Consider the following 16,507-nt stretch of genomic DNA (forward strand, 5'->3'; position numbering starts at 1 on the left):
GACCGTGGAAAAGGGGCGGTCCGCAGCCACCCCATTTCTTGCCGGGTTGGAGGCAGGGCAGCCTCACCGGCAGCCCCTGTGGTTCCAACCCGGTGCTTTTCCAGGCCACGGAGAAGCGGCTAAATGCCGCTTCCCCATGGCCTGGAAAAAGGTATTCCTTGGGGCCATTTTGATACCCTCATCACGTGCGAGGGGCAAGGGGCATCTAGAAGCACTGCCCCTTGCACGTGACGAGGGAGTCCTATCACGCCCGTCTGGACCGAGCCAAAGTTATGTGAAACTTTAAAACTGCTTGTCTATTTTGTAACTTTAATTTTGAGAGTATTTATTTAATGTATACTGCACCTTTTTCCATAAGGGATTCAAAGAAGCTGCCATAGTTTTTAGACTACTCTGCTTTTTATTAGAAATGTAAAGATTTCAGCAGAACTAGCTGCTTTGCAAAAGTTCAGTGTATTTCAGGAATATATGTTAAGAGCGATAACATTTCTAGTCAAGAATGGTGACAACTAAAAAGTGTTGATAACTGAAAGGCAACAGATTTTTCTCTGTTCCTTTTTAACAGAGGTGTTTACTCATTTTTTTAAATAAAATTTTTGAGGCTTATGGAAGTATTAATAGATTAATTTGACAAACCATGTAATTTACTTCTGCTTCTTCTCAAAATTTTCTCACTTGGCACTAAAAGCAAAGAAGTAGATGATTGCTTTGCATTTTTAATATGCTATCAGTTCTCAGGTAGGCTGCTGCAGAAGGAAACAGATCAACCTTCACTGTTATGAGGGCCTAAAATGAAGGCTCATAAGCCAAGAATCTGTTAACATGAAATTTGATATTAAAAAGAAACCTCTGAGTAGCTGTACCAAATCAGTAAGCTTTAATGATTGAGCTGTTCAGAGAGAGGAATGTATTTAAGATGCTGTAGGACTCACTGGTCTTAAATCATTCTTATTCTTCCTTTACTTTTAAAATACAGGTGTGTGTGTGGTGTGTGTGTGTGTTTTAATATACTAGAAGCTGAAATGTTGCATAATTTCAGCTACTGTCATTCAACAATGGCAAATAAATAATATTTCTGGCACTGAAAATGATTAAATAATTGAGCATTTTATTAAAATGCTAAGAATATGAATGTGTTTTTAAAACACTGAAAGCAACTATCATAAAATGAATCACAGGCTAAAAGTGAAAAACTATTTTTGTGTAGATATTAATGTAAGAAAAGATTAAAACATTAATATGCAACTTCATTTTGCCTATGGAAGGTAGCTCAGGATGGAACAAGAGAGTTTGCCACAGCATTGCTGAATTATCTGTATGAATCTTATTCATTTTCTTTCGTTACGCTCTCCCCCCAATCAATATTTTGTTTCTGGTCTACTGTTCATAAAAACATCTGTTAAATTGTACCTTTCTTTTTTTAACTTTTTAAATAATTCCTCCGGCCTTAATTTTTCTCCCAAATTCAAATGTAGCTTGATCACAAACTACATTGTCCAAAATGAAACAAAACACCTGAAATTCTGTTGGTGACACAGATGCCAACTTGGAATTACCTTCACATATGTATTCTTTTTGCACAAGAATCTATTTACAATTCCTTATGCAATATTCAACCCTACTAGGGGGCACTGTCATAGTTGTTTACTTGCTGGGGGGGGGGGGGGGACTGGGCTAGAGATCACCAGACAGCACTCATTCTAGCTTCCGTCTGTGGTCAAGAAAGATACATGATGTTGACGTTTCAGATCTTCAGTGACTCAATGAAGATCCAGAATAGCAAGATCTCCCTCTTCCCCTGGCTATAGCTGGGTCCTGCCTGGTTGCTTCCTTCTCAACCAGTACACCACCACCATGATGGCACACTCAGGGTTGAGAGCTGTCTTGGGGCTGAGGACAGGTGCTGAGCTAAGCATGCTGAATATTACATTCTGGACCAGAAGATGGCTTGATGCACTGTAAGGGAACTGCATGCATTTCCCTACTGGGCATGCAGATATGAGTTTCTATATGTGCTTGTGAATCCTTGTGAGTATTCCTGCATCCCAAAATCCCACCCCCCTTAAAATACAATTAAATAATTTACCATTTAAAAGATAGCATAAAATAATAAACAAGAAACAGCAATAAATATAACTGCAGCAGATGTCACGGTATAACAGGTTAGGCCTTTTTGGTGACCGAGAGTCTATTCGGGAAAGGCATGCCAGAAGAAATCCATCTTAACAGCATTTTTAAAGCTGTTTAAGGTGGTAATGTGACAGATCTTATCCTGCAAGCCATTCCATAATCTGGGAGCAGTTGCCAAAAAGGTCCTCTGGGTGGTAGCAGACAGCCTATTTTTAATAGGTTGTAGCAAATTCCTCCCAGAGGACCTAAGTGTGTGGGATGGATTATATGGAAGGAGGCGGTCCTGAAGATAGATTGGGCTTTAAAGGTAATCAAGAAACCCCATTAAAAATGTTACATTTTCAGCAGAAATGGTAGGATTTTGCTCAAAAATTTTCATGAACTTTTCACCGAAAAGTCTCCAACTGGAAAAAAAAAATCAAAAGTGCAAAACTTCCTGTAATCTCATATAACAGGGAGATTCAAACCAAAATAAGTGAAGATTCACCTCCCTCTAAGGAACTACATATTGAAATATAAGAATAAATCCCAGTTTTACAGTACCCAAAGGTCAAATATGGTAAGTCTTCTGAAAGATGCTCAGTATTGTCTTATTACTCTCCAGGAAGAGAGTATTAAATACATAATAGTCAGTGCACATCTCCACCTTTTTATCTTAACTAACATGTTGTATCAAATGATCTGCTATGGATAGAATCTATGAAAAAGAATATTTTGTGGATTGAAGATATTTAGAACTTTGCAGGTAGAAAAGAGCTCCTATAAAAGTACAGTTGGCCCTCCCTATCCTGGACTTTTTATCCTCAGATTCAAGCATCCACAGCTTGAAAATATTTTTTAAAAAGTACAAAGTCCAAATAGCAAACCTTGATTTTATATTTTATATAAGGGATGCCATTTTGCTATGCCATTGTATTTAATAGGACTTGAGCATCCACAGATTTTTTTTATCCATGGAGGTCCTGGAACCAAACCCCAGCAGATATCAAGGAGCCACTGTACTGCTAACAACATGAGATAAAAGTGACTGAAAACTGTCCAAAGCGGCGTCAAGGCTTGTTACTTGATATCACAGCTATGTGATAATATTATTGCCAGTAGTCCACTACAATGCATTGCCAGTAGTCTAGAATTCCCATCTTTCAGTTGCCATTCCCCAAAAAGATTCAAGGAAGTGACAACACAGAACTTCTCTGCCAAGCTATAGTGTACTAAAACCCCACTTAGGCTGAATCTACATGAGGGCTGTATCCCAGCTCCACTGTGTAGTATCCCTGTTTCAGTTGGACCCCTTTATGGTCACATCCACCTGTTTGAATCCAAGATGAAATCAGTTTGGAAAGCCTGATGGGACTCTCACTACACAGCCACATTGTTGCAAAGGTGTATTTCTACTGTGTGCTTGTGTCTGGCCACACATTCACAGCAGCTCTGGGGATGCTTGGGGGGGGGGGGGTTATTCCCACAATGCATGCACGTATTTGCATATTTACTTACTGAAACAGCTTTTGTTTCCCCTTTGCACTTCTATAAAGTGAAACTGGTACAAAAAGGGGAGGTGAAATTCTCATCTGTGAATGGGAGCAATGGTATGTAACACCGCCTTGAGTCCATATTTTGGGAGAAAGGCGGGATATAATAAAACTGCCTACTAATAAGGCTTGAAGCAGATGGGCAAAAAGTGTCGGCTTCGAGCCACTTTGGGGGCATGGTGTGCAGATGACACCTGCCCCTGGATCAGGTGGAAGCCACATCAAGGCCGCCTAAGGCAGCCCAAAGCCAACAAAAAAAGGAGTGGCAAAAAGCTACTCATTGCTACAGTCCATTCGGGACCATGACATCCAGTTGCCATGATTCCATAATGATTAGGGCTCACTGATGGCTTGAGCAGCCAGAGGCTGCCCAAAGCCACTCATTTGCTTTACCTGTATGGAAGCTATCCTTCCATAGCAGAAACATTCAGGTGCCCTAGGTGATCCTCTGACCTAGGTGACTATCTACCAACCTGGACCCACTCTTCCCTCACACCTGATTCCACCACAATCCCAATTTGGGGGTGTGTGTCAACCACACATTTTAAAAAACCATCCTCCCCCCCCCCCAAAAAAAGTGGAGTAAACTGAAGGTGTTGGGTTGTTGTTTTTTTAAAAAATAATGTCTTAAAGCTCTCAGGCATGGAAAAGAAGTATTTTCACAGTGGAAGGAGAGGAACATTTTGTGTTCCATCAAGACTGGGATCAAGGTAAGGATGCATTATTTAGCCTGTTAGATTCAGTCTTAGTTATAAGTGCTACTTCCCTTAAATGGTTCTACATGGCTCTATACAGATCATCAGAATGTACCTAGGTCTACTGAGTCATGCAGCTCTCAAGTGTAAAAATTCAGATAAAAAACATTCAGACTGTAGGAGAAGACTTCATGAACAGTAGTTGTTAAGATGGAAAGTAAATGTTTTCTGGCTTTTGGAGGAAAGCTTATGGGACTTTGCACGACCTCATCCAGGTTGTTTTATACTTAAAGGGAAAGGGTGGTGATAATTAATTAGGTGATAATGTTTCAGGTAACCTAAATGTAGATGTATTAGATGGTATGCACTGGAAATTCATACTATGTGGTTATTTCTTTCCTCTCAATGTATACAGAGTAGGGAACCTCTTTTACGCAAGGGCTGAACTCAATTTAAGGAAAGTTCTCAGGGATGCATTCCAGTGGTGGGGAAGGCCAAAGACCAAAGTGTGAGTATAAAAATATCAGGATATATAGCTTAAAGCTTTTACCGCTGGTAATTATAGTATAGGAAAGCATCTAAACCTTGCTATTTTAGTAATCTTAAATAACATTGTAAAATTTAGACATATTAACAAATTAAATGACTAATTCATTTTCTTAAAAATCCACAAACATTAAAATGTTAATGGATCAAATATATTAAACGATTTGTTAACACTAATACTAATGTCTCAAGCACTTAAATGTTAGAATGTACATCAATGGAATCATAGCCTATGTTCAATATATATGTTTTACTGTATATATGATGATGAGCAAAAAAAATTTCCACTCGCAGATGTGCTCATTGCAAAAGTTTAGGGTAGGGTAGACATGCACTATTAGTTTGTAGTGAGGTTTTATACATAAGCGTTCAAACTGAGCCAAATATAAGATGATTAAAACCTGGCAATTTGAACATTTTAAAATTGATGTCACAGTATTTACTCAGGCAAGAGAGAGAGAGAGAGAGAGAGAGAGAGAGAGAGAGAGAGAGAGAGATTTAGTGGATGTATAAGAATATAAACTGGCATTACTGCAAAATAAGTTATAAATTATTTTGCTAGAGTTCACAAGGAAAAACAAGTAAATCTGACAAAAGAACTTAAATAAACCCCAGGCAAACTACTATATAAGAAAGAATGCTTAATTTTTTAGGCCTCTACTTCTGGATGCTTAACATCTGCTCATTAAAAATGAAAACATTTGGCTGTCTTGAGTCATCAGAATGAAACATCAAGAGTTATCATGTATTCAAGCCTGCTTCCATTACATAGAAAGGGAGGGCTATCTACAGAATCTCACTTAACCCCATTTTTTATTCCTTGCATTAACAGAGTCAACACATTCAATGGATCTAATGTCTTACCAGAAAGATCTTCTAGAACAGGCTGTCCAGTTTTAGTGTAAGGAGCAGAATCCATGCTTGTGCTCACCCCTCCAGTGCTGGACTCAGCTGTTACATTCCCTTCATTGTCTGTCTGGGATCTTAAGTGCAAAACAGAAAGACAGGGAAAAGAAAATGTAGTCATTCATATGCCAAAAGAAATTCCAGCACCAATACAACAGCATTTGCCATCGAGCATTGTGTCTTCTCCCCAGGATACACTAGCAGACTGACTTTACATAATTCATTAGTCCCATGTTGAGCTATGTCCTAGAAATGAAAACAATCACTGAACTGTAAGAAATATGAAATATTCACTGTCAAATACAGGCTTTGTAAGCCTAGACTGTTCTTTCAAATATCTTGAGTTTTAAATTAAGTCATCAGTCTGCTCAATAACCTATGTTAACGGTTCAAGGTTCAGCCATCACACCTGATAACAGAGTTCATATTTTGAAATGAAATGCAGGCTGTTTATGTTACCTATTTGTTTTACTTATTAAAAAGTAAAATACCCCACGTTTCTTCTAAAGGAGATAATGTTTTAGCCATGCACAACAAACTTGTGATATAGATTGGTCCAAGGCCACCTTCAGAAGAGAGCAGACCTGGGGCTTCCACATTCAATCCTGCTTATACATTTCTTCAGCTAACATTCTAATAGTGTGGTTGAGCCCTCCTGTCCCTCTGGTCCACTACACAGAGAACCTATACACCCCTCTGCTTGAATGCCTAGTTATACAGAAGCCAAGTTTACACACCTTTTCCTGCTTAAAATGGTGTGAAATCTAGACATAAACTGAGACCACCACCTCCTCCCCGTGTGATTGGTGCTCTTCTAGAAGGCCTAGTGTATACTTCATGCAATCTGCACAGGAGAAGGAGATGACATTCCTCTACTATGGTATTTCAATACTGTTTTGACTGAATGAAGATTATGACTCAGAACTTGGTAAAGTTACTATTTTGGAATGCAGCTCTCATGCTTCCCCAATCTGGTCATCATAGCTGACGAAAAGGTAAATTCTTAATACTTTATTGGCAGTAAAGAATCAGTGATAACTAGTTATGGACAAAATGGATCAATAGATAAGGTAAGTGCAGATTATGAATTAAGCTTTCAGTGAGAATTGCTGGGTGCTGGCTATGCTTTGCATGAGGTCAGACTCAAATTCAAACTCTAGTTATGACAACAGCCTACTTCTTATTATTGCTTCAAAGGAGTACTGACCAATTCATGCACCATGCTAGGGATGGGAATCAGTGCGGAGGGCATGGTCAATTTCACTAGACCACATTGCAGCATCACCACTAAACTGGAAATGACATCATGTCACTTCTCATTTGGAGCAATTTTAGCTTTATTTTGGGGGCTTATAGAGTAGGAAAAGCAAGCCTTTTTATTTAGGGGTAGTTTGAGGCTGTTTGGAACAATTTCCAGGTGACAAATAATGTGAAAATCAGCCAAGTCTTTTTTTAGTGAAGGTGTCTAAGGGCTTCAAAAATAGGACTAGGAGCCACATTTTGTTGTCCACATACAACCATGGCATGTAGGTTCCATGTATGCCATGGTATGAGAATGAAACTTCAGCTCAGCAAAGGTTTCAGCCAAATTAGCCTCTCATGGTGTAACTCCTGTTGGCAGATTTGCCATATGCACATTTTCCATAGCAGGGCTATGCACTAATTGCTCCCCCAATTGCACCATGTATTACCCATGCTTGCTCCTTTTGTGACAATTTCAATATCTTGGTTACGTCCTATACATTTTTTTTTTCATTCATTCTATTGTATTCTCCCATGCCACTATTGTATTTTCCCATGTTAGGACCCCTGGTGGTGCAGTGGTTAAATGCTTGTACTGCAGCCACTCACTCACAAACCACAAGGTTGTGAGATCAATACCAGCCAGGAGCATCCTTCTGAGGTCACCAAAATGAGTACCCAGCTTGTTGGGAGAAATTATCTTACACTTTTCAAACTGCTTAGGGAGTGTTTAAGTGCACGGATAAGCAATATAGAAATATACTTGGTATTGCTTGCTATTGTCATGCTGCCTAGGCTTTGAGGTCCTTCTCTCAATCTTACCACCTGAAATGCATGTTTGGTGGTAAAGTGAGAGATGATTGTCACAGCTGAAATCCCTATCAATGGAGGCTAGCTAAGCCTTCTCCTGTTGTCCTTTGACCTACAAGCAAATGTATTCAAGGAGTTCTTTAGTAATTAGTAAGGTCTCTACTTTTTTTTAAAAAAAAAAAAAGGCTCTTAAACAAAAGTGTGATGCTTTGTTTTATTGATTTAATTGCATTTTGATTATTCTGTGTTATGTTTTGATTTTATTTGTTCATATTGGTAGCTATCTTGACTGCCAGTTTTTAAAGACAAAGTCAGGGTATAAATTTAGATAAAGAACCAACCATCTACATTTCAAGACAGCTTCATGCCTTCCAGATGTATGTGCTTAGAATGCTCAGACTCTCTCAAGATGCTGAATGGAAAAGACTGGTTAAGGGTGACTTTGGAATGCAGAAGATAACAGATTAGTTTACCACTTTTGGATTATGTCATCTGATTTTTCAAATATATTTAAACGAGGGAAAATAATTTCACCCCACCCCCCAGTATCACTGTGTGTCACTGTTATGTGCCTTCAAGTCAACTCCAACTATCATAGGTGGTTTTTGGCCGCACAAAATTTGCCATTCCCTTCCTGTTAGGCTGAGAGAATGTGACTTGTTCCAAGGTCACCCAGTGAGTTTCCATGGCTGATTAGGGATTTGAATCCTGGTCTGCCAGAGTCCTAGTGCAACACATTACACCATGTTGGCTCAAGAAGTATCATTATATACACAAAATAGTTATACTGTAGATACATTTTAATTTTGTAATCAGAGCAGCCCCTTGTTATAAAGATTTGGCTTGAAGATAATTAAACCATGACGTTACACATTTAATATTTTATTATTTTTAGCCCACAGATATACAGCTAGATTTTCTCTTCACATACCTTGCTATTTTTGACAGCTAACATGAGATGAAACAGAGAAAGGAAGAGACAGGGGGAGAGAGGAAGAGGAGAGAGAACCTTGTCCAGTCTGCACAGTAAAGGCTGTTGCTTACTGGTTCTGTTCTGATTTATAGACAAACACATGGTCAGCAAACCTACTATATTATTTTTCATAGCCTTCCTAGCAAATAAGCTTATCCTAGAACAAGCTGACTGTGCCAAAAAGGACAACCTCGATACATCAAGCTTGAAAAGTTAGTCCTACCTGTACATAAATGGTGCTACTGTGGCAGTATTTGGGTGGCTGTATTGCTGTTGTGGGTGAGGTAGCTGAACACTCACAGTATTGCTTCCTGTGGTCTGTGTGGTATTGCTTGTTGGCCCACTGACAGCCTGGGTGCTGTTGCTAGTACTCAGAGCAGATGCTCCTCCTATTCCTCTCCCTTCAGATGAGGCCAAACTTGATGTGGAACTTGAATTCCTCCCATCTAGCTGGGGCTGGGGCTTCTGATGAGAGAGGCCTGATGCCAGCTTCCCACTGCGGCTTCTCTCACCTTCTTTTGCAGAACAACTTGGGGCACTTGAGGATTTCCCTGTGGTGTTTTTCATCCCTGGTTTTGGTATTCCACTGTGGGAAGGTGCAGGTGCCTCCTTCTTGGTGCTGTTTAGCTTCCCTCCTTTGGGAATAAAGCTTGCAATCTTGGAGGATTTTTTTGGCATCTCTGTGGTAGCTGGTGGGGTCTGTTCTTCTTTCAGCTCCTCTTTGAGATCTGTTTTTTCTGCTACTGATGTTCTCTTTGCAGTGTCTTTGTTTTTGTCCTTTTCTTTATCCTTCTGCTTCTCTTTTTCTTTCTCATTGCCCTTTGGGGAACTTTTTTTATTGGTCAGTGCCCGGCTAAATGTTCTTTGTGCAATTCCCTTGAGTGCAATTTTGGGGCTATTCGATATTGGTCCTGGATTATTCGCATTCCGATTTGCAGCATCCATTTCTTCAGTTTCTTCAAAGCTAGGGAGAGTTTCTAATCTTTCACAATTAGTGTCACGAGAACCTGGGCATTCAAGGGATGATCCTCCTGCTTTGGAACCACCTTTTGTATTAAATAATTTCAGCTTTTCAAGCATGGATTTCTGACCATTGGGAGTTGTTTTGGCCATCTCTGGAGCAGATTTTGGAGACTCTTGGACTTGCTGCTTTACTGTTAATGTGGAAGACATGGCAGTGTGTTTCGCACTCAGTGACTTGCTGCGCCAGGGCTTAACAGCAGAGTTGGGCTGGGGGATTGCAGAGGAGCTATTGCAATTGGCAGCATTGGGGCTGCTGCTAGTTTGGACTGAAGATGGCACATTTTCATTCATTCCTGTGGGTTGGGAGGCTAGATTGTCTGCTGGCTCTGAAGGGTGGAGAAGAAAAGAAGAAGGTGACTGAAATGTTTTTGTCCCTGGGAAATCTTCAGATGGGCATAGTTTACTTTTACAGTCAAAGAGCTAGCATTTAATCACAGTTAAGAAAAACTGAGACATTGTTTTTACACTTCCCTATTTAGGGCATTTTTATCAACATAAAATTTATCCTTCTCCCCCCCCCCCCCAAACCCAAAAAGCAATAGCATGACCACTAACAGAACTGTTAGCCAGTTTTTTTGTGCTGTATTTATTATAAGCATGGAGGCAAGGCCCATCTGTTTCTTATTTCTTGGAAGTATCTATTCTATTTCTAGATACTTACCAATAATACAAACATCTATTAGAAGCTACCTAATAAAAATTACATGCAAACAAAGGCATAAGATAAATGAATGTCAAGCAACACTGGAAAACTATTATCTACTGAACATTTTGTGCCTGTATGTGATCCAAGCTGTTGAGCTTTATGATTAAGATGTCAGTAAGCTATTAATTGTATAAATTTGATCCCTACAGCCAGTATTACTATTTTGCAATTTTTGCAATTAAGTATTATTGTGTAAGTTCTCTTCTTTTGTTTTGTTTTGCATAGCTACTTTTCTTCAAATTTCTTACACATGGTCTTAAAATACGCATGGAATAAACAAATAAATCTACTTTATAACAATATTAGTTGTGCTGAATTTTTCTTCTTGTCAAACTCTTACATGTAAGACAAAGCAACAAAACAAAATACCCAGAACTTCACCAAAAGATTCCTCGTATAAAAAGTTCAGTTTCCAAGTTCCCTTAAAAACTGGATCAAATCCAAATCCAGAAAACTGAAACTCATCATATCCCTATTCCAGCAGCAACTGTACATAATACAACTTTATCTCATCATTCAAAGCGGCTGAAGTATTAAAAGCTAGCTGAAAATGCCTCCCTAGGAAATCTGTTTGAGGGTATTTCTTTGCATTTTCTAAACTGGGGGGGGGGGGGGAGGAGGACAGGAGGGAAGGAGAGTTTAAGAATCACCCTTGCTTACTCACCTTCTCAGAGCACCGTCTTTCCTGAACTTAAACCTTGCAAACTTTCTCTTCTGGAGACATTACATCCCAATTACTGAAAATATGTCTTCAGTTATGTTGCTCATGTTTCCAATTAACTTTTGTCATCCCTGACGGTTAGCCTGCCCAGAAGCTTGCTGGGGATTAACGGCTTTTACCTGCAGTCTTGGATTTTTCTAGCTATAAACGGCATATAGTGAGCCTCCCCCCACCCCCGCTCTTTTTTTGAACTTAAAAATAAACAGCGACTGACAGCAAATGTTTGCAGCAGTTTGGAACTAGTGAATACAGTTCTGTGAAACCCAAGCTGGTGCAGCCACACAGAGGCTGTTTGACTTCACTTTCTCCTGCTCACTGAAGATTTGGCTCTGTTAATGTCACTTGTATGATCTGTACCAGACTGTCTTACAATCCCAGAAACACCCATCATCCTTAACTCAGCAGAGATTTGGGTTTCTAGCATATTTCTCTTGTCATTTCACAGTATTATGTTCAAACTCAAAGAACAGATGTGTATGCTTGTTTTATTGAAAGGAAATACTGCTAGAAGATTTCCAGTGTGCTGGATTACTAACCATAAACTATTAAATGGATGGTCTCTGTTGAAGTTCCACTCACCCCCCCCCCCTCGCCACCCTAGAAAATGTTAAACCAGGAGTTAGAGGAAGATCCAAGTCTAGATGCCTCATAGTTTGGATCAGACTGGTAGAGATGTTGAATTCATTACATAAAATGCAAAAATAACAACAAAGCAACTCCCTTTTACTTTTATCGGTTTGTGTCCAGAGTTTTTCAAGAACTCATCAACGGACGGAGCACACATGATCCCTATATGTGCCTGCCTGAAGAGTGAGTCTGCTGGAGTGGGGCTCCTCTGTGTCCCAGCAATGAAGTCAATACACTGTTTTAGGATATAGGAGAGGGCCTTCTCAGCCATGGCATCTCAACTGTGGAATGTTTTTGGAAGCACAATTGGCACCAATGCTGGTTTTACTTAGGTACTAAGTAAAAACACGACTACCTATTAAAGACTTTGAACCCCATGAATTTACTTTAGATGCTACTTATAGGGTTTTAAAACTATTTTAGTCTTTATAACCTGTTTTAATTTATTAAGCTGTTTCTCTGCTTCAAATAACTTTTAATCTTTTATATTTTTAAAAACTGTTATTATTGATTTTACCTGCATGCTACCAGAGGAACGTTTGATATAGGACAGGATAGAACTATTTTAACAAACAAAAAGTGCATTTGCACAGTTAATACTGTGTTAATAGTGTGTCAGCTTCACCTGTTCCTTGAAGCATCAGACTTAGCTATGGTGACACATGCCTTGAATAAATCCCTTTTGGACCACTGCAATGCACTCTGCATGAGGCTGCCTTTGGAAACTGTTTGAAAAACGTTTGGAAACTTGAACAGGTTCAAAATGCCACAGCTAGAAGGCTGACTGAAAACATATAGCTCCCTTGTTTAAACTGCTTCATTGGTTACCAGTTTGTTTCCAGGCACAATTCAAAGTGCTGGTCATGATCTATTAAGTCCCTTACAGCTTAGGTCCAGACTATTTGAGAGACTGTATCTCACCATACAAACCTGCTAAAGCCCTAAGATCTTCAGGAAAAGACTTTCTCTTGGTCCCACCACCATCATGGGCTCGCTTGGTTGAGACACGAGAGAGACCCTTTTCGGTGCCTGCTCCTACCCTTTGGAACTCCCTTCCACAGGAGGCTAGGCTGGCCCCCTCCCTACTTTCCTTTCACCAGTAAGTAAAAACATTTTATTTCAGACAGGCTTTTAAAAGTCATGACAGGGTGGCTTTTATATGGGATGTGTTTTAATAGTCATGTTAACTGTTGTGTGTTTTAAATGTTAATTTTATACCATTTTAACTGTTTTGTTGTAAAGTTTTTAAAGGTGCGATCCAGACCAGCACTTTGCTTTGGCCTGGCCATGTATTAGGTTTGCCTGGGGCGGAGCAACCAAACGGCTGCAGGAACGCCATTGGGGAGAAAGGGGCCAGGTGGCCCATTTCTCCCATGGCTGCGGCTCCCGAGGTGTCCAGGGGCATGAAGCCCCAAGGACACCCCTTTTCCGTGTCACGCTTCTCTGTGGCCCGGAAAAACTCCAGATTGGGGCCGCAGAGCTGCTAGTGAGGCTTCCCTGCCCCCAACCCGGAGCTAAAAGGGGCGGATGCAGGCTGTTCCAAAGGGGCAATATGTACCACGCCAAAGTGTTTTTATCTTGTGAGTTGCTTTGGGACCCGTTTTGGGAGAATGTTCTGGCAAACTTTTTTAGTTATCAACTGCTGGCTGCGGAGGAGGGGTGTTCTAAAGCATTTCAAGCAATCAGGTAAAACTTGCCCTCAAGAGTGCAGGAAGCATTTCTTGGAGGGGAACACAGCAAATGTGTTTGACAACAAGCTTGAGGAGGAAGGCTCCTCCCAAAGCTTTTCCTAAGCAGCAGGTAAGATTCACCCCCAGAGCACGGGAAGCATTTCTCACAGACTTCAGAGCAAAAGTCAACCACCACCACCGCACCTCAAGTCTAACCTCTTTTTCCCATTTGTTCTTATATTCCTCCTGATTCTTCTCCAACCCAAATGAAATAATTCCCCCAGTTCTGCTTGGTGCTTCTGATCTACTTCAACAACCTGGATCCCTCCTTTCAGTCCCCCAACTCTGTAGGACACACACACACCACCACCACTTTTTTTTTCCTGTTAAAATTGGCTCCCAGACATGTGACTTCACTTGAGACTTGACTTAAAAGTATCTTGCAAGGACCTGAGACTCGACTTGAGACTTGATGTAAAAGACTTAAATGTATCACTGGTAAATTTTGTAGACCGATTTCTAAAGCTGCATTCTGCAAAAAGCATTAGTTTATTTTTTTCACATATTCTCAGCTTGACTTCTCTTAATACTTGCTTCAAACAATCACCATAATGAGCTGTGCCAAATCGTGAACTCTTATTCTCACACTCCACAATTCTTTTCCATGTGATACGAGAGTAAAAGTTCTGCTGTCATTTTAAAATGCATGATAGCCCCATTTTTTTTAAATTACATGTATCATGTGTCACCCGTACTCATCTTTTTTTCTATGCCAAGCCCCACCAAATGTAACCTGTCCTTATTGGAGAACTGCTCCATTCTATTGATAATTTGGATTGCTCCTTTTTGCACTTTTTTCTCAGATCCCTAAAAGCCTTGTAATCAGAACTCCACAAAGTATTTCAGATATGTTTGCACTATGGCTTTAGTGTAAGATCTGTATTATACTGGCAAGTTTCATTTTCATTTTCATTATATATGAATAAATGTGGTCCTTTTTCTGTGTTGTTGTTTTTTGCCTCCAAGTAATTTCTGTCCTAAGGTTTAACCATCATGGGGTTTCTTGGCATGATTTGTTCAAAGGGAAATTCTCTTTGGTTCCTCTGAAGCTGAGAGAGTGCTGATTCCCAGGTCACCAAGAAGATTTCCATGGCTGAGTAGGATTTGAACACTGGTCTGCCAGAGTCTTATTCCAACACACAAAACACTAAATCAGGGGTAGGCAACCTTTTTGAGCCGGGGGCCGGGTTGCTGTCCCTCAGGCGACTGGGGGGCCGAAGCCGGGGGTGGAGCTTCAACCCTCTGGGGTGGGGCCACGTGCCGGGGGTGGAGCTTCCACCCTCCAGGGTGGGGCCGCATGCCAGGGGTGGAGCTTCCACCCTCTGGGGCGGGGCCGTGTGCCGGGCGGTGGAGCTTCCACCCTCCAGGGGCGGGGCCGCATGCCGGGGGCCTCCGGGGGCGAGGCCTCCCCATCTTTGCTGGCAAAAAAACTGGGGGGGCCGCCAGCGCTGCAGGGCCCCCTGGAGGGCCCCAGCGATGGCACCGGGCCTCCCAGAGGCCCCCTGCCGCCCTCGGAGCCCTCCTGGGGGCCCCTGAAGACGGCAGTGGGCCTCCTAGAGGCCCGCCGCCGCTGCCGCTGCTGCTGCAGCCGCCCATCGCGGCTTTTCGCCGCTCTGGGCGCCGCCATTTTGGGCGGCAAAATGGCAGCGCCCATAGCCCACAGCAGCCAGGGGCCGGTTGCCAGGCCTCCGCGGGCCACATCCGGCCCGCGGGCTGGAGGTTGCCGACCCCTGCACTAAATCATACTGGTTCTCATTTTTCTATACTAGTCTTTACCCTTTCTAACTATCTGCAGCCGAAGTTCAGTTATCCCATTATGGTTCGAAACAGACCAGCATGTTAAGCTGCCTTCTAGGTGGCTTGGAAGTGCGGTGTTTACATGCGCAGACCCCCAAGATGCCCAGAAACCATCCAGCCAATCACACACAACCAGAGTGTCATGAAGCTGACTTCTGGTCATGGCACTAGCAGCAAAAACGGCTTTTTGCTGCCCGAAAAAGGAGCGGCTCTTTGCCACTCTTTTGCTTGTGGTCGCCATGGTCCCAATCAGTCTTCAGAAGGGGTGGATTCAAACCGCCCCTTTCACATGTCTATTTCGCCCCTAAGTTCTAGTTCGCCCCTAAGTTCCACTTTATAAAAAAAAGATTATGGGAGGATAATATTGTACACATATGCATAGCTTGTTCATCTTTCCTCCTTGAAAAAGATGGCTATGCCACTTTGCTCTTTGCTAGAATTCAAGCAACCATAATTTAAATAAAAGAAAATGTGCACTTAACTGTTTTGTATAGGGCAGGGATCTCTGTAGCTCCAAGAGTTTCACAGCTATAATAAGGTCTTTTTAGAGAAAACTAGGGTAGCTGTTGGACTGAAACTCTAGTGACTGGGGTTTGATTCTCAGCTCAACCATTAAATCACTGTGTGACTTTGGGCAAGTCACATACTCTCAGCCACAGGGGAAGGCAATGGTAAATCTTCTCTGAACAAATCGTGCCAAGAAAAGCCCATGATAGGGTCACCTTAGGGTTGCCAGAAACAAAGCCCTCCCTTCATCCTCCATCTTGAGGGGGAGAGAGGCAGGCTAGCACCACCAGGCCTGCCTGGAAGAATAAAAGCCCTCCCTTCAGCCACCATCTTCAGGGAGAGAGAGGCAGGCTAGCACCACCACGCCTGCCTGGAAGAAGACAAGCCCTCCCTTCATCCTCCATCTTCAGGGAGAGAGAGAGGCAGGCTAGCACCACCAGGTCTGCCTGGAAGAAGACAAGCCCTCCCTTCATCCTCCATCTTCAGGGAGAGAGAGGCAGGCTAGCACCACCAGGCCTGCCTGGAAGAAGACAAGCCCTCCCTTCATCCTCCATCTTCAGGG

The 16,507-nt window shown here is 41.7% G+C and overlaps 1 protein-coding gene across 3 annotated transcripts in view; it reads right to left on the minus strand.

Annotated features, from left to right (window-relative positions):
• Positions 1 to 16,507, minus strand: part of NAV2 (neuron navigator 2) — a 352,842-nt gene that overhangs the window by 171,775 nt on the left and 164,560 nt on the right. For all 3 annotated transcript variants that reach the window (XM_089521370.1, XM_089521369.1, XM_089521367.1), the window contains 2 exons: positions 9,058 to 10,183; positions 5,768 to 5,886 (listed from right to left, as the gene is read on the minus strand). In XM_089521370.1, the coding sequence (XP_089377496.1) occupies positions 5,768 to 5,886; positions 9,058 to 10,183 (1,245 nt within the window). The remainder of the gene's footprint in view (positions 1 to 5,767; positions 5,887 to 9,057; positions 10,184 to 16,507) is intronic.

This window comes from Sceloporus occidentalis, unplaced genomic scaffold, assembly GCF_023333645.1.
Source record: "Sceloporus occidentalis isolate IW3139 unplaced genomic scaffold, rSceOcc1.0.p SCAF_4, whole genome shotgun sequence".
In the NCBI taxonomy this organism is placed as follows: domain Eukaryota; kingdom Metazoa; phylum Chordata; class Lepidosauria; order Squamata; family Phrynosomatidae; genus Sceloporus; species Sceloporus occidentalis.